The sequence below is a fragment of the Polyergus mexicanus genome, unplaced genomic scaffold, assembly GCF_030449975.1.
Source record: "Polyergus mexicanus isolate NDT 795.1 unplaced genomic scaffold, iyPolMexi1.0 SCAF_4, whole genome shotgun sequence".
Classification (NCBI taxonomy): Eukaryota; Metazoa; Arthropoda; class Insecta; order Hymenoptera; family Formicidae; genus Polyergus; species Polyergus mexicanus.
In genome coordinates this window covers 9795007-9817402 of record NW_027223324.1, presented here as the reverse complement: position 1 = coordinate 9817402, position 22396 = coordinate 9795007, and the positions used below count along the sequence as shown (strand labels likewise).

The 22396-nt window shown below is 37.7% G+C and overlaps 1 protein-coding gene across 3 annotated transcripts; it reads right to left on the bottom strand.

Moving 5' to 3' along the window:
- Positions 1–559: 559 nt before the first annotated feature.
- Positions 560–22327, bottom strand: LOC138932161 (phospholipid-transporting ATPase VD). Of its 3 annotated transcripts, none has more exons than XM_070293729.1 (18): positions 20889–22324; positions 14915–15562; positions 14116–14295; positions 13768–14028; positions 7854–8129; positions 7400–7568; positions 6397–6750; positions 5827–6122; positions 5511–5672; positions 5174–5447; positions 4661–5093; positions 3888–4291; positions 3466–3753; positions 3066–3317; positions 2878–2982; positions 2629–2816; positions 2220–2399; positions 560–2135 (listed from the first exon to the last, which is right to left on the bottom strand). In XM_070293729.1, exons 2-18 carry the CDS (start codon positions 15550–15552, stop codon positions 2084–2086), a joined length of 4512 nt encoding a protein of 1503 aa, XP_070149830.1. In that variant the 5' UTR covers positions 15553–15562; positions 20889–22324; the 3' UTR covers positions 560–2083. The 3 variants fall into 3 exon arrangements, with proteins under 3 accessions (XP_070149830.1, XP_070149831.1, XP_070149829.1); XM_070293730.1 differs by having other exon boundaries at positions 2226–2399; positions 20889–22323; XM_070293728.1 differs by having other exon boundaries at positions 560–2399; positions 20889–22327.
- Between the last annotated feature and the right edge of the window lie 69 nt (positions 22328–22396).

The following is a 22396-nucleotide window of genomic DNA, read 5'->3' as shown; positions in this document are numbered from 1 at the left end:
CTGTATATATATATATATATTTAAAAAGGATGAATCTCTTGTTTTGTCTTATTCAAAAAATTAACATTTTAGAAATAGTATGATTAATTTTTGTCATCTATATCTCTTAACGTCTTCATTAATAAGATCGAAATGGTCGTAAAATAGTATCGCTTTCACGTTTCTCTTTAATCAAAAAACTTTCTTGCTTTCACTGTTGTACTTCAATGAAATAAGCATATATAAGTAGTATTTATGACATCATAGTAACGTCATTAATATCTTTCTGAGGAAAAGAAATAAGCATTAAAAAAGCGTGAGCATCTAAACCACAAATTTACACTTTATAGAAACTATTCGTTTACATACGCGATTTCTGATACAGCGTAGCTTCAATTTGTTTATCGTTATCGCTTACAAACTATCTCGCGGATTAAAATGATTTGCTTGAAGAAAGTCAATTGCATCTTTAATTTTTCAGAATTTTTTAATTCATAAATGTTAAAATTCTCCTCTTGAATTTTTGTATTCAATTATTTTCTTTTTCTTGATAATCATAGAATTATATATCTTTTCGGTTTTCATTTGCTTTTATTGAAAAAATATCTCTATGTACATGCAACAAAGAAGCGATATATATACATGCAAAATATCTCGTTTGGTTCGGTTTGTAGCGTGCAGTTATACTAGGTATACTGTACGTTAATTATACGACGATAAGGTCTGCTGATTGAATGTTTACGTAGGGACGATTGGGTAAAAAGGCAATTGGCTGGCAGAAATATGATACAGATAACGGAGAGTTGATTCGTTTTCTTTTAATTACGCAACACACTCTCCTTACATCGGTAAACGCACAACACGACGATAATCCGATCATTATCAAAATACTATGAGATAGCACGTGCAACGTGTTATCGATATAACATTCAATATGCCATTATATATTCAAATTAAAAGCTCTAAATTGATATCTTACAATATTTTTTTCTTTGATATTGGTAATAACACAACAATAGATATAACAAAGCACGTGTATAACGGCATATTATATTAATTTATTATAATTTATCTGAGGCGTTCCATCGATCGTACGCATGTGGATTAATCGGAAATAGGAAATAACCCAACGCAATCACAGTTTTTTGCGTCTGCGCCTGCTTCCTACTGTTCACTTTATGATGTGACGCGTAACATCTAATGATAATTTAGCTAAAAACTTGTTTAAAAAATAAATCGGTTTGATAAAATATCTATCAGCGGGTGAACCGCGCCTCTCGCCAAACACACACTGTGTATATACATATATGCTTAACACTCTCTTTTTATAACATCTTTATACACTTATTCTTCAAAGGTATATATATATAAATAAAACGCTCTCTAGATATATATCCGTCTCTGCTTCTCCGTTCGTTGGTCTTCCGCTTGAAAATAGAATACACGCGGATACATGTTTGAGTGAAAAGTTTCAGGTCGAAAAAAATACAAATAAAATACTTGTAATAGCGCGGCATAGAGACTTTCGCTCGAATCCGGCTTGCCTGATACAATTACAACGCACAGTCTTGGTCCCTAGAAGTCACAGCCATTAAATGCAACGAACAATCTGAGATTTAAGGCCACTCGATTTTAAATTCAGTCGCGATAACTCGAATTCGAGAATGGCAATGAAAATGTTACCGTTATCGCGATAACGAGGACGCGCAGCGAACGCGTCACGAACGACAAAATGTGTTTCAATGCTTCTTAATAATCTATATTGTACAGTTAGATAGTGAAGAGCGCAAATTTTCATGCTCTGCTGCACTAACTATGATTAACTAGCTTTCCTTTTCGCGTATCTACATCATTATATAGCTACAACCACGATTTACAGGGAATCGTGAATCAGAGATAGTTAATCACACACACGGTTGTCAGTGCGAACGACTTTCAGAAAAGGTAAGAAAAATTCTTCTCTTAATCGATGAAGGAACACGCAGCTTTCGAAGAGGATCGCGACGGTAAAGGGTCCGCGTTCTTTCCCTTCCTTCGCGGCGACTAAAGTCGACTTCCCGAATTAATTAAATGAACACGCTTCACTACAATCTGATTATATCTGTCACGCAACGATAGTCGTGAGAGCGCTGCTTTTACTTCTGTAGCTACCGGGCCTGCAATGAGTAAAAATGATACATTCTAGAAAACGAATAATGCGGAAACCATGTTTAACGTAATTAGATAGCACGGAAACTAACATATACCTGATGGTAGCGTGTTGCGAGGAACGTGACCATCCAGCGATAAAGTTGACATCGTCTCTTTGACTGCTGATACGCTGCCGGCGAATTTGACTACCCCTTTTTGCGGCTATTTGCTGCGAGATGACTTGTATAGCATCTGGTGCGATGGTGGATTGTATCGCTTTATAGACTAACCTTCGAGGATTAAAAAACCAAAGAATGCCATTGTATAATTATGCCGATATAAGAACGATAATAATTTAATTATATAGAATTGTAAAGACCCGCGAAAAGTTTAAAGTACATAAAATAAAAATCATACAATTTAAAGATGAAAAAGTGCAAGTTCATCTTCACAGTCTTGAATTAATATCGCTTGCATAATTATTGCACAGTCTTAATTTGATTTACAAGGCGAACATACCTAGGCATTAATGCGAGGACAGACGTAAGTACTATAATGAACCAGTACGTATGACGCGTAATGACCGTTTCCATTACCCAGAAGGATCCGGGTAAACCCATGCAATTAACGCAGACGGCATTATAAAATAGGCAAAATCCGAAGAATATGCCCAAGGAACCCAAGATGGCACCGATATGAATTATAGTCTGAAATAGATAACGTTTACATTGCCTGAAATAAGATATATTTTCATTTTTTCTTACTTACCCAAGATTTAATTTCTATGGCAGCGTGAAGCAGCATGACAACGATGCACGCCGTCATAATAGTCGTTCCGAATTCCCATATATCGATAATCGAATCGTAATAAACCTGAAAGAATAACGAAATGACGGAATTTTTGTGTGCGATGATCAATCAAGTGTCCGACTCCTTATTATTAATTTTAAACTAACCTCTTTGGTGATAAAGAATATAACGATACTTTGGTAAAGAGCGTCGCTGATCGTCAACCAAAACGAGTACGGTTGATAAACCAATCCCAATCGTCCTCTTGTGTACAATTCCGCTGCTGAAAGTAACACGTGAGGCGCAGCGACTCGATCGTAAATGCCCAAAACTAGAGGCGGCAGCGAAGTGAACAGCAAGTTATATAGCATTAAATATATTTGATCTATCATTACGGCACCGGAGAAACCGCAATACAACTGTAAGAAAAAAAAAGAGACATATATTATTACACACAGTTGAGAAACGTCTACATAAATTTATCAGCTAACATTACTAATAAAATAAAATAAAATTGCTAATTTTTCTTTAATAATTATTCTCTTTTTCGTTCTTCGCGACGCTCACCTGAAACCAGAACACGAGGAAGACGAAAGTTGCATTCTTGTAAAAGAAATACAAAATCATTCTGGCGAGACGGTCGTAACACCAGTGCCCGTGCAGAAGGAGGAGCCGGCTGAGCATGGAAAATCGTAAAATCGCGAAATCTGCTGCCATCACCGCCTGCGTACCTTCTTGTCCTGAGATACCGACACCCACATCAGCAGTTTGTATCATGCTAACGTCATTTGCGCCGTCGCCGATCGCTAATGTTCTCATTCCTAATTGCTTTTTAACGATGCGAACTATGTATGCCTATAACGTAGAATTAATTGCGCTTTAATACTCCTTAGTGAATTGATTAACTGCTAGATTACTATTATAATTAGAGAATTTGTCTCGAGTTTATTGACAATCTTTCATTATTGTCGACATAACGTTATTCTTGCCTTTTGCAACGGCGTGGCGCGGCAGGCTAAGACGCTGGAGCACGTTTTCGTGAGTTCGAGGAACGGGCCGGTCAGGCCCGATCGCGGATCCAGGATCACGGTCAACGTCTTACCGTCCACGATGAGCGCACGTTGCCGTGGCCACGGACTGCCGATTCTATGGGCGTTTCTTTCGGTGGAATCGTAATTGGGATACACGCCAACAGAATCCGCAATACCCGCCATCATGCTTGGTTGTTGCGAATGGCTATTGTTTGCGCTCTCTTTGCATGCCGAATCTAGATAGCTGCGTATGAGCGTCTCGGCAACGGATTTCGATCTCGCCTGCAGCTGCAGCAGCTGCATGGCCGGCGAGAAGAGCCGCGCCGAATATGCTACGTTCACCGCGGTCTCCGGTTTATCCCCTGAAACCGCAAAAGCGAATACATACACACACACACATATATATATATATATATATATATATGACATGAAGTCGCATAATTGGTTTGACATTAGCACGTGTTAATTATGCATAAGAACATGGTTTCGAAAGACGTCTATTTTATCATCGATACATATTCGCCTACATAATTTTTTTTTCTCATAATCTTTATATAACGTTGTTTACGTAATATACGTTGTGCACATAGACGGAAGATTGACTATGAGGAAATCCATTTATAATTTGACGTGAAACGCCATCGTATATTTCTCTACGATAACTGTTAAATTAAATAATACGCGCGCACCAATGTTAAACCGGTTTTGCGCATGCGAGTCTTTCTACGTACCTGTCAGAACCCACACGACGATCCCGGCGGCAATCAGAGCGGCCATTGTCTCAGGCACGCCGATTTGCAACTTGTCCTCGATGCCGGTTGCTCCCAACAGCGTTAAATGCGACTCCAATGTTGCGTATGAATCGCGCATGCGACGCTCACGGTTCTCCGTCGCCAATTCCGCCTCGTTGTGTTTTTCTCGCCACATCTCATACTCCTGCGACGTCAATGTCTTCCTTGCCATTACTAGAGTACGCAGCCCTTGACGCGCATACGACTGCAAATACTGTCGAATACTTGCCGAGGCGACGGTGTTCTCGTCATTCGGCGACAACGCTGGCAGCATCGTTGTGTCAGCGCCCTTGCTGTATAACACTATCTCGCCGGTGTGAGGATGCCTGAGCAATACCGACATGCACTTCCTATTCGAATCAAATGGTAGCACCTGCAAACGGTCAAAGAATAACAATCGGTTAACTGAACACTTCATCATTTTCGAGTGATTCTTATCCGCTCACAACTTACGTGAAGTATCTCAAATGCGAGTGTCGACTTGTCTGGAAAAGAAATTATTGCACTACGGGGAGTCCGTTTCACTAACTTAACGTCATAAGCGCGCGCCGCGTGTACCAGCGCCAACTCGTCTGGACTCTCCGCCTCGTAGATCGCTGGGTTTTGTAGTAACTCGTCGCTGTTTTTCGAGTCCGGATTACGTCTCTTCTGCCCGTCCGGCGAAAGTTTTCGGCCCAATAAACCGATCCCTAGGCTCGATATCGATGTTACATTCAGCAACTTTGGCCTGAAAAAGAAATTGCTCTGTTAAATATCATGTATTTCATGTATATTTAAACGTTATACCAACCTGGAAAATTTAAACGGAAATTTTGGTGTGTCGTCGAACGTATTTATTGTACTGATCACAGGTGATACTGGAGACAAGGTGCGGACAATTCTATTGCTCGGAGATACCAGTACCGGCGGAGAATTAGCGGTCGGAAATGAATTAGTATCCGACTCTGTTATTCTGTAAAATATCATAGCGTTAAACTCACAGAGACAATGTGATAAAAAAATAACAAATTTGATTTGTTTATTAAAAATTTATCATGTTTAATTAATCATTTTTTTCAAAACGTGATAGATTTATCTTTGTATTTCTTAATCTAACATGTGCCAACCTCGTAGGGCCAGTTCCATTCTTTTGAGGTTCCTCGATGACCCCGCTAGAGTTCATAATATCGTGATGCGGTTGAGAATTTACGACAACCGTGTTGCACGTGGCCAAGACAATAAGAAATTCCTGTAAACGATGTCGAAATGTACTTATGAGCAGATCCTCCTTAAGCCGCGAGCACGGAAGCAGATTCTCGTTGTCGCCCATGTGCGAATAATCCTGACCGCCTATCGCGCATCGCCTGAACAGCATTTTGTTTTCCGTGAGGGTGCCGGTCTTATCGGAAAAAACGTATTGCACCTGTAATTCAAATAATTTCAAGTAATTTCCAAATATATTACATGTGTTATTTGCAAAAATATCGATAGGATATTTTTGTTTGAGAAAAAAAATGCAAAGGAAAATACAAAAGATGGTAATACGACGTGACGGATACTAATTAAATTGGAAATACCAATGAGAGAGAAATGTTAACATGAATGAGAAAGTATAATTTTCATAATATCGATCGTATACGTATAAAATACTCTCCCTCGCGCGCGCAGATTCATTTAATATAAATTACCGCACTCACTTGGCCTAGTTCCTCCGTGATATTCAGCGCGCGGCACTCCGCCTTCCGGCCGGTTTCCGTGTCGTGGAGGGCCGGGTCGTGGCCAATATGGTATACCTGTCCCACTTTGGCCATCTCGATCGTCACGTACAAACTCAGCGGTATCATTACTTGAAATATTATGACATAGGTCAGAAAGGTCAGTATGCTTTCGTAGATCGGCTCCTGCAGCACCGGCAGGAACGGTACCACCGTCAAACCCGTGTACGCGGACAACCAGAATCGGCATCCGAATGCACCGATCACGCACAGCACCAACAATATTACCACGCACCATTTCACGTCCCTGTTCATTTGCTTCTCCAAACGGGAACGCTGAAATCATATCGCGTAGCATCAGGAAAAGTTTAAATCTGCGCGTTGGAGGTACTTTTTGTGTTATCTATCTATGCCTCTATGCTATCTATTTGTTTAAGAAGGATTTGATTAATTATACGAAATCATATAACATTTATTTTTAAATTTCTTTTTTTCAATGCTCGTGTTTAACATATCTGAATAATTTAGTTTTGAACTTTCTTTCGCATATGTTTGACTTTTGACATTTTGATCGTTGCTCTTTGTTGAATGAGCTTTTTGAATGAGATCATCTTTTTTGGCGATTTTGATCATTCGTAACTTTTTGTAATATTACAATTTATTTAAACTGAACGATCAAATCATAATTTATATTTCCCTAAACAGATAAAAACTATCGGATAAGTAGTTTTCAAGAAAAAGAAAAAATGATTTTACAGAAAAGCATTTCAAAGATTTTGAAATTATTCTTATACATCTTTTTAGACACTTATATCATTAGTCATATCCAAAAACTATTTTACATAGCTCGAAAAATATTCAGGGAAGATTATCTTCTTTTTCTTTATAAAATAAAAAAAAATATATAATTATTCTCAAATGCATTTACCCTCTTAATTATTTCAATTGTTAATTTAGTTATTGTTTTCTTAAACATTTTTTTTACCTTGTACCTGGGTCCACCGTTGTTCAGCAATGCTTTAGTCTCATGACCGGCGTATATGACTATACCCTCGACGAAGTTAGTATTCTTTAAAACGCATTCCCTGAGCAAAAGATTTTCCGTGGACACGGGCACCCTGCCGCCGTTCGGATGCAATACGGCGCCATGAAACCTGATAGACGCATTTAGTAGAATCACTTGTAATCCAGTTAATTCCTGGTTTATAAACTGGTTATCGCGCCGATAAATACCGTTGCAGTAAGCGCTTTTAGAATGAATCGCAAAAAACAAAATTTTATATTGAAAGAAACGTGAATTATATTCACGTTAAGAAATATTTTCTTTTTTTTTTTTTTTTTATCCGGACTCTTTGGGAAAATTTCTAAAAATAATGGGAATTTAAGAGGGTTGATTTTAATACATTGCGAACATGACAAATTATCGCGTACTTATTCACCTATATATTCTAGTACTTGGCTGATCGACCTCGACCACCGACCGGAACTTGGAAGGCTGGAAAGTATCCTGCAGATCAAGGAAACCCCTGACAACCTGACGCTGCTTCAGATTTGACTCACCATCAAGGTTGCACGTATCGAGATAAGCTAATCCCTGAGGATCGCTGCTTCTCAGAAGCAAAAGATCGGCCGGTACCAGTTCGTTGTTCGAGAGGTGAACCAGGTCACCCACCTTGACATCCTTCCACGCCACCTTCATATATCTGTCGCCTTCGCTACAATGAAATCACAAGAGAAATCTCTCGTCAAGAAACTGAGGCATTACTTTTAAATGTTACTTAAGCGACTACATTGAAAAAGATAATTATATTTTCGTAATCGTGCGAAATAATTGGAGAGTTTGTACGGTAAATAGATTACTTCATCCGCGACGATTCTTAATTTTATCTCATAATTCGCAATTATAAATATTACGTAAATTACAATTTACTGCAATATATACCTTTGTAAATAACTTTGCAATAAGGATTTAATTGCAAGGATGGCTGTAACTAAGAGACTGCAAATATTTACTTAACAGAACGCAGTTTATTTTAGCTTAATAAACTTAAGCTATTACGTGTTGAATATATTATGAAATACTCTACAGTTTTCAGTAAATTAATCAAGTAACTGCAACGTGCACGCATGTCATTATTCTATTATTAAGATCTATTATTAGGATCAGAAAGGGATTAAATCAATTATTTATACTTTCTCTATTGTACGAACGAAGGAAAAAATATCTAGCAAATAAAGTTGTAGAATCTTACTTAAAGGATTGACATAAGACAATCGACAAATCCTCGCGTTGCATAAAAGAACTCATAAGGCTACCCTGCTGTCGTCAATGTCGCGAAAATGGATATTATACAGAGCTTCGCATAGTGCGAAACACACACACACACACGCGCACACACACGCAAATATTTATCAAGACCGAAACGAGCGCAGCGAGATACATGTATCCGTTAATAAGCATTTGAAATCCGCATCGGAATAGAAAATTGATCTTACTTTATCATAAATAGCGCGATGAAAAATTAATCAATAAGATGTTATTCTTTGAGTCATTTTTCTTAATCGAAATGATTAGCTTTAATATTATACAATACGTCAAAAATATTCGATAATTCGCGCAAAAGATTTAAGAAACATTTAAAACGATTTCCTATCTAATAATAATTAAAGATTAATACATGAGATATTGATATATGCGGGACGAAATCGAGCTGCTGGAGTCGCTTGTGAAAACTCGGATTCTCTCTTTATGACGTGATTTTCTATTATTCTCCAAGTTGTAAACGATGGCAGATTGCGACAGGCGTGACCTTGAGTAGCTAATTCAAGTATTCAGAAGATAGATTCATCTCGCTCGAACGCTCTCCGAGCTGCTATGATGAAATCAGCGATTGGCGATATATTTCCTTCAATTGCAAGCGCATACCATCTTTCAAAGTTGCTCGACTTTGAACGTCACGTCCGTACCCGTTTGATCGAAACGAATGTAAGACGACGAGACATCGGAGGCGAACGCATGGGCGAACACTTCGAAAGGACGGCAAACAGCTGTTTGCCGTTTGACATTTGAACGGGATGAACAAGGACTACTCATTGTTTATTCGCGTTCATTTCAGAAACCGAGAGAGAATACCTTATTGTCACAAGGTCGTCTCACGGAGAGACGAGACTAAATGATGCAAATATCAATTCTTTTGTTCGTTTCGGTGGATAATACAAAGTAACACGTCATTCTTGCTTTTGTATCGTTCAATTTTTTTGTCACATTTAGTGCGACATCGAAATGAATTGTCGTAAATGTATTATGCATTATGCATCGCGTATCGTATTATTAGTATTATCGCGATTAGGTGTGGCTTTTTAACGCGGATACATTATGCAATTATATACGCATATTTATATATTGTATATGTACACGTATATTTACGATATTTGTAAATGCTGATGATACGGATGAAACGAGACTGGAAATAGGCTAGAAATCTGTCTCACGACTCTTCCAAGATCATTTATCCCGAGGTATAACATAAAACAATAGCTACTGAACATTGACCAATAATAAATAGCAGGTTTTTATGCACGCGGGGTGGATTACTTAAATGACACATAACCATATATCGGCACGGTGTATTAAAGTAGAGCAATGAATCCGTCATAATTATTCGTTGTTTACTAGCTTTTGAATATTTTTTTCAGTTATGCCGGAGATAACCAAAGACATCGTATATACCGCGGCAGTACGTATTTGTTATCGCTCTAACCGCATAATAATTTCAGGACAAGTTTTCAACCACATAGCATAAAATAACGAGTCAAGGATAGTTTACTATTAGTTGTATTTCATTATATTTCAATCTTATCATAATTCGCGTAACTTTCGTGATATTTCTAAATGTAAAGCTTTTCAACATTTCGACGCTTAGCGACTTTTGACAGCTAACAATAAGTTGATTTTAAAATGGTTGCGCCTCTATAACATCGCCAAAAAACCATAGGAGACTTTTGAAACGTTTATCGTACATTTATTCTTCCAAGATTATTATTGATTTATTAGAAATTAATATCCTCATTTAGAGAGAAACAATTTTTTAAAAATTTGTATATTAAAATATTATTAAAGCATGTTTAAAAATAATTCAAAAAAAAAAAAAAAAAAAAAAAAAATTGGTGATAATTTTAAAGCTTAGCAGGTAGACAAATATAAAGATCAAAATATTGTCTGAAATAGTGTCTCGACATTTTTACGCGAGAAAGATTTATTCGAATCTGATGCAAGATACATATCTTAAGAAATTCATATATTGCCTTATGATAAATGTAACAAAGGAGATTATTTGTAGCTAAAACATGTTATTCGAACATCTATAATTATGTATTAATCTTGTACACCGAATAATTTATATCGGGAACTTTCTACGTAATGTACATATAAGGAAACGGCCTTTACATATGGATTTGCAAGTCGCTCACCGATATTTCAGGGCTTCTTCCAACGCGTTTCGGATAGAATATGCACAAGCGAATGTACACACACCACACCTGCACACATACACATTATATTACGTTTACACCCGTTTACATTGCTCTCTCACATCATATAAGCGATGACATCATCACTCATCTGCTTAACGGCATTCTGAAAACTCCGCAAGAGAGAAAGAAATAGACCGGAGAAGCTTCTCAGTTTTCATTAAAGTGGATTTATCCGGATACTTTGCCAGGCCCGATGGCGAAAATTCACGTTACAACGTAATGTGAGAATATTACAACAAGTTGTTACAAAAGTTACAAGTTGTTTGAGTTGCAAAAGATGATATATTTACTCCGCGTCGATGATTCTTTCGGAAAAACGGACTAAAGTGGAATTTTGAGTAGGTTTCGGATTTTAGTTTGTAACGCTTTTAAAGACCCGTCATGATAATGAAAGTGACTCGACGAAGGTCAATAACTGCCTCGCGCTATCGGTGTCAAATAGACAAGGCAAGTACGATGATTAGTGAACTCGTGCGACACCACGCCTCCAATAGAGATTTTCCTTCTATTTAACTCGCAGCTCTAGTCGCGTCCTAGATCCATTAGAATCATCGTAAATTGGTTTTCGCGTTTATTAACTGAGATAGGTAAACTTTTTTTTTTACTGTCGATCTTTTTATCGAATCATCATATAAATAATTCCTAATGACGTTGAAATAAACTTGAACAATCTATTCTTCCTCTGAAACAGGTTCGACTTATTTCTCGATGGTTACGAAAATGTTGACATTCCAAATATGGACGAGGCGCGAGAATAATAGCGATGAAATATATGTCGCGTTAATTTAACGAGCGGAATCGACAGATTGCCAGGCACGCGCCGCGTGAGACGAGATAAAAAGGGGGTAATGGTAACAAATGCGAATGTCAAGGTCTTCGGCGCACGAGACGGATTGAAATCGACCTGTGGCCGCGAGTACAAGAGAGAGAAAGAGAGAGAATGGAATGGTTCGCACCATTATGCAGATATGTTGCGTTTAGAAAACATAATTTTGAATCGATCGTTCCTTCTCGACTGAAAGGACGCAAATGCATCAACTGTAATGTGTCGCGCGCCCCCGCAACACATCAAAGATCCTGTCGATTGTTCCGCAACTATTTTTCCTATCTGATAATATGTTTCGACATACATTCCAATAATTAAAAATGGATAATTATTTTATTATTATGACAATAATATAATATTTTTCATCATAATTGCAACGATATCTTAATGACAGCAAAGCTGGAATGTTATCGTGAAAGAAAGTTCTCGATGAAATCTTTCGTGAGCGTGATCGGCAAATATATTAAATTAAAATTGAAAGAGAATTGACGTCAAGGGGACACGGAGAGACACGACGAAGGACAAGGTCATCCGCGAAATCTTTGCCGAAGCAATACGCTGTATCGGAATTGTCAGGACGTCGATCAACTTTCCAATTACATTGCATTATGAACGAAGACTCGTGACGACCAAAACTGCCGACATTCACATGATCGAAAGGACGAACGAACGATTAGACAGGTCGATTATAAATTCGATTACATTTATACAGACAGACGGGATCAACCAACTGTCAATTTTTACGTGAATTCGCAAACAGAATTTCAAAAATATCATATATTCTTTAAAATTACAAGTTTTTTTTCTATTTCACGAGTATCTTTTTAAATAGTTGAAGTGATTCTGCAAGTTAAAAAAAACATGATCTTGAAATATAATTATTCATTGGTATGAGAGAGAGAGAGAGAGAGAGAGAGAGAGAGAAATCGCTTTTTTTACAAAATTTAGAAAACATAATTTTAAATTAATTACAAGATTCGAATTTTATAACAATAATAGATTAGCTTATTATCTTGAAGATGGTTGTAAATAGCGAGAGAATTGTTTTCGGAGTTCATTCAACCCTCGTTCAATCGTATATCTACCTCCCTCTTATTGCACTGCGATCAAAACCACGTGGCATATGTACATACGCGTTTATCGGCGCACGCGTCGAATTGTATCTACGGTTCAATCGCGCGCATGTGTAACTATATACGCAACCTCTCCGAGCGATCGTTCGCCGACCAATTCGGATGCACGAACGACGAAATAAACATATTGATATTGTATGTACATTAAGCGGCAGTTGTTGACGATGCTGTGAGCGCATCAATTGAAAGCTGGCGTAAATAATGCTGGTGATCGCGTCAACAACAATCTAGAACGTCGCGTCGCGGAGTATTCTTGCGGAAAAAGAACGGTATAGACCGGACACTTTCCTCTCCGTGTTCGTGCTCGTGCATGCAGACCGTTCTTTCGCATTTGTACGTGACCCACATATCTGGAATTGTCGGTCTTATATTGGAATCGATCTATCGGATTCCGTTGCCGCAAGGATTCTAACTGAAGCGGCGACTGACGTGGTAAACTAGCAAGGATAAACGTGCAAGGTCGATACTGGTTGAAATATTAAATATGTCTATTCACTTCTTCATACACGAGAGAGGAGGAAAGAGAAAAAATTATCATGTATTATTTATTTCGTTATTAAAAAGAAAATTGAAACTGCCGAAACTTAATCATTCGTTCATGTTACGCATTTTATCGCGTCCGATCGCTAACATCTCTTTTATCCAGCTCCCACGTACAATTCGCAGAGAGAGAGACCCGCAACATTGCATTAACTCTTTTTACGATACTCATAAAACTTGCATTATCTCTATGTTTTTGCGCGAGTCAGAAAGGGGAGGAGGAAGGAGAGGTCGGGGAAAAAGAGGAGCTAATTGTACTCTAACAATCTCTACGCTTTATGCTACACGCTGTATGACATCGCATTTTGTTCGTCGACTCACCTAACGTAGACGCGGCAGGTGGAATTGTTCACACGCCGGTCACTGGCGAGACGCCGGCGATCTTCGAAGAAATCCTTAAGCGCCGTAACGCCCAGAACGAATATGACGGGGATCATAGCGACCTCCTTGCCAAACGCATTTATAGCCGGTACCCAATTGAGCAAAACGATGAAAATGAAGTATAGATTGGCCACGCGGTGAAACTGTTCCAGCAAGTTACGAGGTAGGAAGCTCAGCGCCGTATACTTTGTTGTGCGTACCCTGAAACGTGTGTGATATCATGAGACATGCGAGTTGATCGTTCCGTTCGAGTCAAGCTTGTAGCACAAATGTCTCTATCGCCCTTACCTGTTATCCGCCCTATTTCCATTGGGATGCTGACTCTTCGGTGTTTTCGGAGAGACTAAATGATTCGGCACTATTGTCCTTAGACGAGGCTCCTCCGGCAATGAACCGAAACAATGGGCCCACAGTCTCCTCCACCAGGGGGGCGCGACGCTACGTCTTATCGTATAGATAGACTCCGATCTGCCAACAATCGCGGCATAGTGTGCGCCTTTAATACTATGTTATGCATGAAATATCATATTTACAGAACAAAATATCGTAATATAATTTAAAAAAAAAAATTCGTGATCTCATTGAGACAGTATGTAATTTGATCAAGTGATCGATATTTCACAACGAACGGTATCGGGTTATATTAATATTATCGATATAAAAATATAAATTATCAACAATTTTAATAAATAATCATTTTAAATACATCAAACTTTATACTATCTACTTATAGTCATATGACGGAGAGAGAAAATTTTCTACTTTTAATTCTATTGTCTGATGTGTGTCAAAGATTCTTGAAATATTTCTTCATTATACGATGCGTAAGATCAAGGAAGAATTCTATCCAAATTTTAATATAAAGTTTTAAAAAGCATTTTACTTATATCGCCTATATTTATAGAAAAAATATCGACCAAACAAATAAATCTTATCCCTAAATTTCGCGTATTAATATTAATAGCGTGTATTATATTAGCTTCTCTTGGATATTATCCGCTGTTAATGTACTGTTATCCGATTCTGCCCACGATCGACTTTATCATTTGAAACAATGATAAATCGCATCCCATATATCATTTCGTACCTGGACGCCTGGCGAGAATGACCGCGAAAAGAAGGCATCCTGCCGGCAGTAGGCGGTCTGCCCTCTTCCCTGTGGCCCGGCGGCAAGATGAAGTCCGTTCTGGAGCCGACACGATGATGTCCCGTTACGGCCGACTGGCCTTGCGTCACGTCCGCCACCTGACCCTGGCTGAAGGCTCTCTGATGACCCGGCTTCTTCAGCGCTGACGGTCGACCCGCGGACGTGGCACTTCCTACAGTCGTCAACGGGCCCAGAAATGACCCGTAGGTTTGTCGCCCGGTGGTGCAATCCGCCAGGACACCGCCATGGCTCGCCGATCTCGCGTGCGTCTTCGGCAGGGGTCTTCTTCTGGCCGGCGAGGTAACTTCCTCTACGGCGTCCTCGTCCTCGTCGCCGTTGCTGATCTTCGTTGACGTAGACGCCATCATCGTAGTGTTGGTTGTCATCGTCGTGTTTGTTGTGGCCAAGTGGTCGCCACCGTGGAGGAAAGACGACAGAGATGGCTGAAGGGGCGCCGTCGATGTCGACGATGACGATGACGTCGCGCGGCTGGGACGACCCGCACCCGGGAACACGTAAAGGGATCCTTGTCTCTCGATCTCCTCGCTGGCTGCTTCCTGCGCGTCGTCCTCGGACATGCTGGCACATCTACGCACATATGCAATGCAAAAATAAAGGTGGTAAACGTATGAAACAATAAATGGACAGAAGTAAATTCCGCAGGTAAAGATCGATTGATTCTTAGCGATGAAATGTCTCGATTTTAATTTTTTTTTTTTTTTATTTATATATAAGTACTTTGATGAAGATTTAATTAAAATTTAATTATTTATTATTTATTTATTTATTATTCAACTTTATTATATTTTGAAATATTTAAATCCTCTGTCTTTCTTTCACATGTAATTTCTTAGAAAGTCTCTTCAAGACTTTAGTTTGATCGAATTGTAACTAATAAATAATAATCTTATCTTTGATATCAAATATTTCCAAGTACTATATTTTTAGTCTATTTGATGCCGAGAATAAAGAATAATGAATTTTCAATTAATAATCAACTGTACGGTTCTCGATCCACGATGTGTGTAATATTCTGCCGTACACATTAGCCGCAACTATAGCTGAAAATTCTGGAATCGACAAGATAACAGGTATTCAATCTTCTTCGATTATCCTGGCCGCGATAATTCACGCCCTCGTTCCGATAATATCCAATTCGTTCCAAATGTATGACCGTTTGAGATTTAAAATTCGTCCGTTCGTATTATTCTTCTCGACAGACGTTTGCTTATCCTCACGACTGACGAGAATCACGTGTTTATATATATCCGGAATAATAATCATACATGCATTGCGTGTATTCCTTTCAAACACAGAAGACGCACATATAATCGCGAACTTGACGCAATCGTACAATTTCCTTATTATGCGGCATGAAATTAAATAAATCGATACAAATCAAAAAATTGATATTTAGACAAAAAAACACAATTAAAGTTGATATATGAAGATGTTAAAATTGACTTTTTATATATTTTTAAAGTATATAAAAATGCTTTCTCTATCAGAATATTATTTTTATATATATTACTCATATATAATAAAATTTTATTTTTAAGCTTTCGCCATCTGCGCGAATATGTAAGCGTTAATAATCGCTTCGTTAAAAATAAATGTGCGAAACTGGCACATTTTACAATATCTGTTTCCAAATATATCGCTTTTTGCAGCACTCATATATCATAATCAGATATCACATATCACATGTCATACGTTCGTCACACAAACTTGTTTTAATAATTATTTAACTAAATCGATTTTATTGGACAGTTGTTATGATTCTTTTACAACCTATTCATTATAGATAGCGTTTATTTTTCATCGATTCTTCGTCTGATTTATTAGTAAAGTGCGATACGGCGGAATAAAATATTTGATCATTTCCAGTTAATTGGCTATTACATGGAAAACACTCCCTCCCGGTAGTTTCGCGATGCGTAATCGAAAATAAGCACGAGATACATTTACAAGCTCTTACACAATATGGATATTTAATGTAAAATATAGATTTTTGTGGAGACTCACTGTTCGTTTTATTGTACTAGAGATTACGTATTTTACGCTCTTATCGGATAAAGAAAGATACGAGATTTCTCAATATAGTGCAAATTGTAGTAAATACGATATATATAGATATGTCTTCAACTAATCACAATTTCAACACCGGATATTCTGTATAGATAACTAAAATAGATTATTTCTGCGAAAAATGTGCAACAGTCATCGAAAAAGAATTCTTACTCAAAGTATTAATATCTTTGAACATTCAGAAATATAGGGTCAGGGAATGCAGTATATAGAATTAAAAAAAAAAAAAGAAAAAAAATGTTTCTTACTGTCAAAACAATATAAGAAAATGTAGAATAAAATATTTTTGTCCTAGATTTTGTTTTCGAGAAAATTGATTCTGAGACATTAATATATTTACACGTCTATAGGTTTGAATTAATGATATTGACTCTAATGGCATTGTATCGATGAATTCATCTCTCGACAACTACTATTAATATATAAATAGAACGACAATATTTCGTTTAGTAAAAAAATTTAAAATAATTCGTCATTGAAGATGTTTAGATAAACTTTATTTCTTCAGTAGAAAAAAATGTATCTTTTTATAATTATTTTAACAGTTGAGAATCATTGAGAAGATAAATTCAATAATGCAAGATCATTAGAGCTTAATCATTATTGAAGCTTAAAAAAGCGTAAATATAAATTTTCCAATTTTTAAAATCAATTTTCTCGGAAACAAAGCTCCCGTACGAAAAAATTTTATTCTACATTTTTTATTTTTTTTTTTCACGCAGAATCAGCTGTTTTCGGTTTTCCGACCTTAACGTTATTTTCAGAGCATTATCTCCATATTAGAGTATCAGTATCAGTAATTTTAAATGTTTTCTTACCCAAAAAATGATAAAAATGATAAAAATTCAATATTCTTTCAAAGATAGATCTAAAGGAAAGTAAATTAGATACATCCTCTGTACATGTATAAAAAAAACTGTATATCACCAAGAGACCGAAACACCACTTATCGTTGATCTGTGCGATTGATACAAAAAACGTGCCCTTCATCCAATATATATCTGCCGATAATTCTGATAGGCGATCAATACTGCGATTTCCACACAAAAAATAGAATTTATTTTTCTTTCTGATTTCTTGCTGACGTTAATAACTACGGATAATTCAATATCTCGGATAATTAGAACACGATACGAAAATAACATTACATTGATGCGATCGATGAGCTTTTAAACATATATGTATATCAAGTCGGCTTCAATTAATATAGAAATTGTTTACTTTGTTCTTGAAGCGTCCTACCAGTCACCGATCTTTATCCCAATCAGATCTTATCTTCTAAGATGAAACAGTAACCGTCATTTTCCCCTTTTACAAAAATAATGTTTTCATAAAGATAAGCATTTTATACAATTAAGCAAAATTTGAAACTTTTCTAAATTAAAAATAAATTATATATGCGCGTGACATTGCCGAATTAGAGATATAATTTTAAGAAAATATGTTATTTATTACTTCTTCTTTTTTTTTTTTTTTTACGACATCCTAATATTCTCTATCATTTTTGTTATTTTTACTAAAGATTTAATTCGAACGATATCGGCCTGGTTCGATCTCAAAGTCGCACGGGCGGAATACGTGTCACGGTTTGTCGCCGTTTGTGTATCGGGCACACACGCGTGTACACACGCGTCATTGAGCAGGCCCGATCGTGTGTGCGTGCGGTTGCGATGGACGAGATTCCGGTATACGACGATCAATGTGCCGCGGGCACCCTTCTCTTTGCGCGCGAATCGCTATCGGTCGAATGTAAACGAACGGAGTGTATGTATCAAGGGTAGAAAAAAATCGAGCCATTAAATTGGGTCACCTGTTTCACTCCTGAGCGCTCTAACTCGCTTCATTATCGCGTCATTCGCTATCATTAGGACGATTGAAGGTACCGGTCAAAGAAAATTACGATATCGCCTCGCCGATTTCTTGTCGATTATCGAGACTCCTCCCTTTGGACTTTTTTATCCGAGATCATTTTCCGCAATGATCATCGCGTATATACGTCGGTGTATCGATCAAAGCTTTTCGAAGCATTCAAATCTTTTCAACAGGATGATTCAGCATTTTTTTTTATCATCCGGAACGCCCGGAGATGAAGGTGCTGATAATCGACGGAATTTTTCAAACGATCTAGATTTTTCTGATAATCTTTTTTTTTTTTTCCAGGAAACGAAGCCTTCGAAGAAAAATCCTTCCAAGAATTTGGCTGAAGTAAACAAGAAATCGTTCCAAATAATTAGAAACCGAGATCAAAGACGGCTCACTGGTTTATTTTTCGCCATTTTGTTATCGTGATAACGCGAAATGATAACGCGAGGAGATTTATTCGTCGCGTTTTTTCGTCTTAAGAGTAATGTTGTTTGATCAGCGCCGAAACAAACGCAACAGACGTGCGTAACATAATCCCTCTTTTATGGAAAACATAACGGAAATCATATAGGATTCCTGAAACGTCTTCCACGATGAGTGAAAATGATGTATTCACTAAAATCGCGTTATCCTTTAAAAAGATGTCACGCAGCTGCTGCTCGATGAATTATATAGTGATTTGAAACGTATAAATAAGATTAACAATATTCGCAAAAAAAAAAAAAAAAAAAAAGTATATAATCTCAATTAATAATCTATAAAGTTTGAATTTTGGAAGACTAGCCATGATCATAATTCTTACATTCTTCTGTCGTATTAATTTCGCCCAAATAAATGTTTATATATTTAAAGCTAGACGCGTATTTATTATATAAAGACATACATTAAAAGGTGTTCGATATGACTTAGGTAGTATCGCAAATTTTTTCATTTCAATCAGCTCGCTGATAGCAAGCGGCTGCGATAAGCGCACAAATGCCGGATGATGTCGAATTTACGTGTACGTAATATGAGTAAATAATGAATAAGACATGACATGTGTATGTGCGTGTGACATTCTCTCTCTTTCTCTTTCCCTTCCTCTCTCTCTTTCTCTTTCCCTTCCTCTCTCTCTCTCTCTCTCTCTCTCTCTCTCTCTCTTTCCTCTCTCTTGTCATTAAGGGGCGGCATAAAGTATACTGTTTTACATCTTACTTTGTTACATTATTGAATGTGTATGTGTGTTATATCGTGTAATATTCCGAATTATATGGCGCGTCTTAAAATTATAGAAGGATATTTTATATATAAAGAAGATGAATATACATCTGAGTATAAAGCAGGATTATCTCAACCACCGATAGAGTCAATTTAGGCGAAACGGTGTCCTTCTGCCAACAGTCGTAGGGCAATTTTCCGCGATTGCATCCGGTTGCGAATAAACCGTCATTACTTTTTGCGACGCTGCAAATTGTGTTTCTCCCTGGCTCTTTATCTTTTTAATCGATTCAACGCGAATATCTTCAAATTAAATTGAATTTAAAGGGCATCGCAGTCCGATATCGCACTTGAATATCGCTCAAATCCTTGTGCTCTCGTTTCCCTTTGCAGAATTAAATATCACTCGACGTGATCCTAGTTAATCGAATCATTCTCTAACACGCAATTCTCATTAAAACCCTTTCACTTTTTTTTTACACGGCCTATAATACATTGGACGATCGACCAATTTGATTTTTTCTCGTCGATATAATTTCGATCGCGACTTTTCCAAATTTGTATCGAAATCATTCCCACTTTTTCGATCTTTCATTTCCCATTCTGAGGAAATTCCGCGATCGGAACAAAAAAAAAAAAAAGATTTTATTGCACAGCTAACTTTCCCAAAGAAAGACGTCGCTTCGTGGAAGGAAAAAGTTGGCGCGTTTGCGCCCGCGATCACAACGCGAAAGAGAGAGAGGAAAAAGTAGAAGAATAGACTCACATTTTTCCTGGCTCCCGACGTGGTCCACGTGGCCTCGTTTAAAACGGATGGCGTCTCCTCCAGAACTCGTCGCGTCGAGTTTACATCTCCGTCGCGCGTTGGAAAAATCGGCGATCCCTATCGGCGAGGAAACTCGAAGGGGATCGATGACGAAGGATGATGAGTCACGAACGGGAGGTAGGTCGCGGCGCGAGAATCATCAATCCGCGATCTCTTCTCCGTGGGGCGAAAAGGCGCGAGCACATTGAGTACGCGATCGCGTCTTCGGGTTGCGTCTGCGCCGCGTCGTTTTTCTCTATATTTGGCCCGCTTTCAAAATTCGCGCATCGTCGGGAGACCTCGCTACGAGCGCTGGAGTTTCGCGAGCGCGTTATCTTTATCGCGAACGATTCGACCGCGGCTGATAATGAGAGCGCGTCGCTAAACGGTGGCTCCGATATCCTCGATAGTCAAACCACACCACACGACACAGCTTATCGCCGTACACGTACTGACAACTTGAACCGACCAACACGCCGCGCAGTGTTGGAGGGACAAATCTTCCGCGCATGCGTAGTAGCGCGAACGTTAGCAGACGCTGGCTAATAATAAATTACATGTACATATATTTCGTACAATGAAGGATGTCATTAGGGTTCTCGCAAAAAAGAAATAAAAAAAAAAATATATATATATATATATACATATTAATACACATGTAATATTTAATGTACAGTATTTAATAGATGTTGCATATTGTTAGCATAAATTATAAGAAAAAGTAATGATAATTTATACGGCCCCAGCAAAAGATCGCAACATCTTAGCACGAATCTGCTGAAGCCAGTCAGGTGTTTAATGACATAACTCGCGCATGCGCAAGTCCTGTCGGAGAGATTTTTTTCCCCCATCACACTTGACACCGTGTTCGTCCATAGACGTCTATATATTAAGATGTCAGTGCGTCCGTCGAGAGCTGGTCGCGAAATTAGCGCTTTCTGTTGGTGACTGAATGCAAGTAATAAGGCGAAATAGTCCTGCGATGCAACGAAACGCGAAATGTTACTAGACAAATTTATAAGAAATAATAGTTGACACAGAATTCGATTGTTTGGATTATTGGTTGGTATGTCATTCGTTATGTCGAAAAATGTCGGTCGATTATCGCACGCAATTAAATTGCGCGATTCCATGTATATAACATTATTTAATTTAGATTTATTAATAGAAATTTATAATTAATATAAATTTTGCCAATTCTTTTTAACCTTGCTTTTTCGTTACGGAATTTTTCCACTTTGATAATCGATTGTAAAATTACATGTTAATAATGTTGTAAATTTGAATTCCACCATTTTTATCGTACCAACCAATAAACGACGAGATAAGCGTTATAAATCCTTCAGGAACACGAGATAAAAAACTTTTCGTTTTTTTTTTTTTTTTTCATGCACAACAAATAGAGCAATAACGCACTGACTGTCACAGAACGGAGAATCATCGTCGATATTTAGAATTCACAGAAAAAT

Bases quoted from the DNA above. Each gene is read 5' to 3' on its own strand.
- LOC138932161 (XM_070293728.1), bottom strand. From the start codon at position 15,552: ATGTCCGAGGACGACGCGCAGGAAGCAGCCAGCGAGGAGATCGAGAGA. The intron at 4,292-4,660 runs GTACGTAGAAAG...TTGCGGTTTCAG, and splicing joins CGTCGTGTGGGTTCTGACAG to GGGATAAACCGGAGACCGCG. The intron at 2,400-2,628 runs GTATGTTCGCCT...TAATCCTCGAAG, and splicing joins GTCCTCGCATTAATGCCTAG to GTTAGTCTATAAAGCGATAC.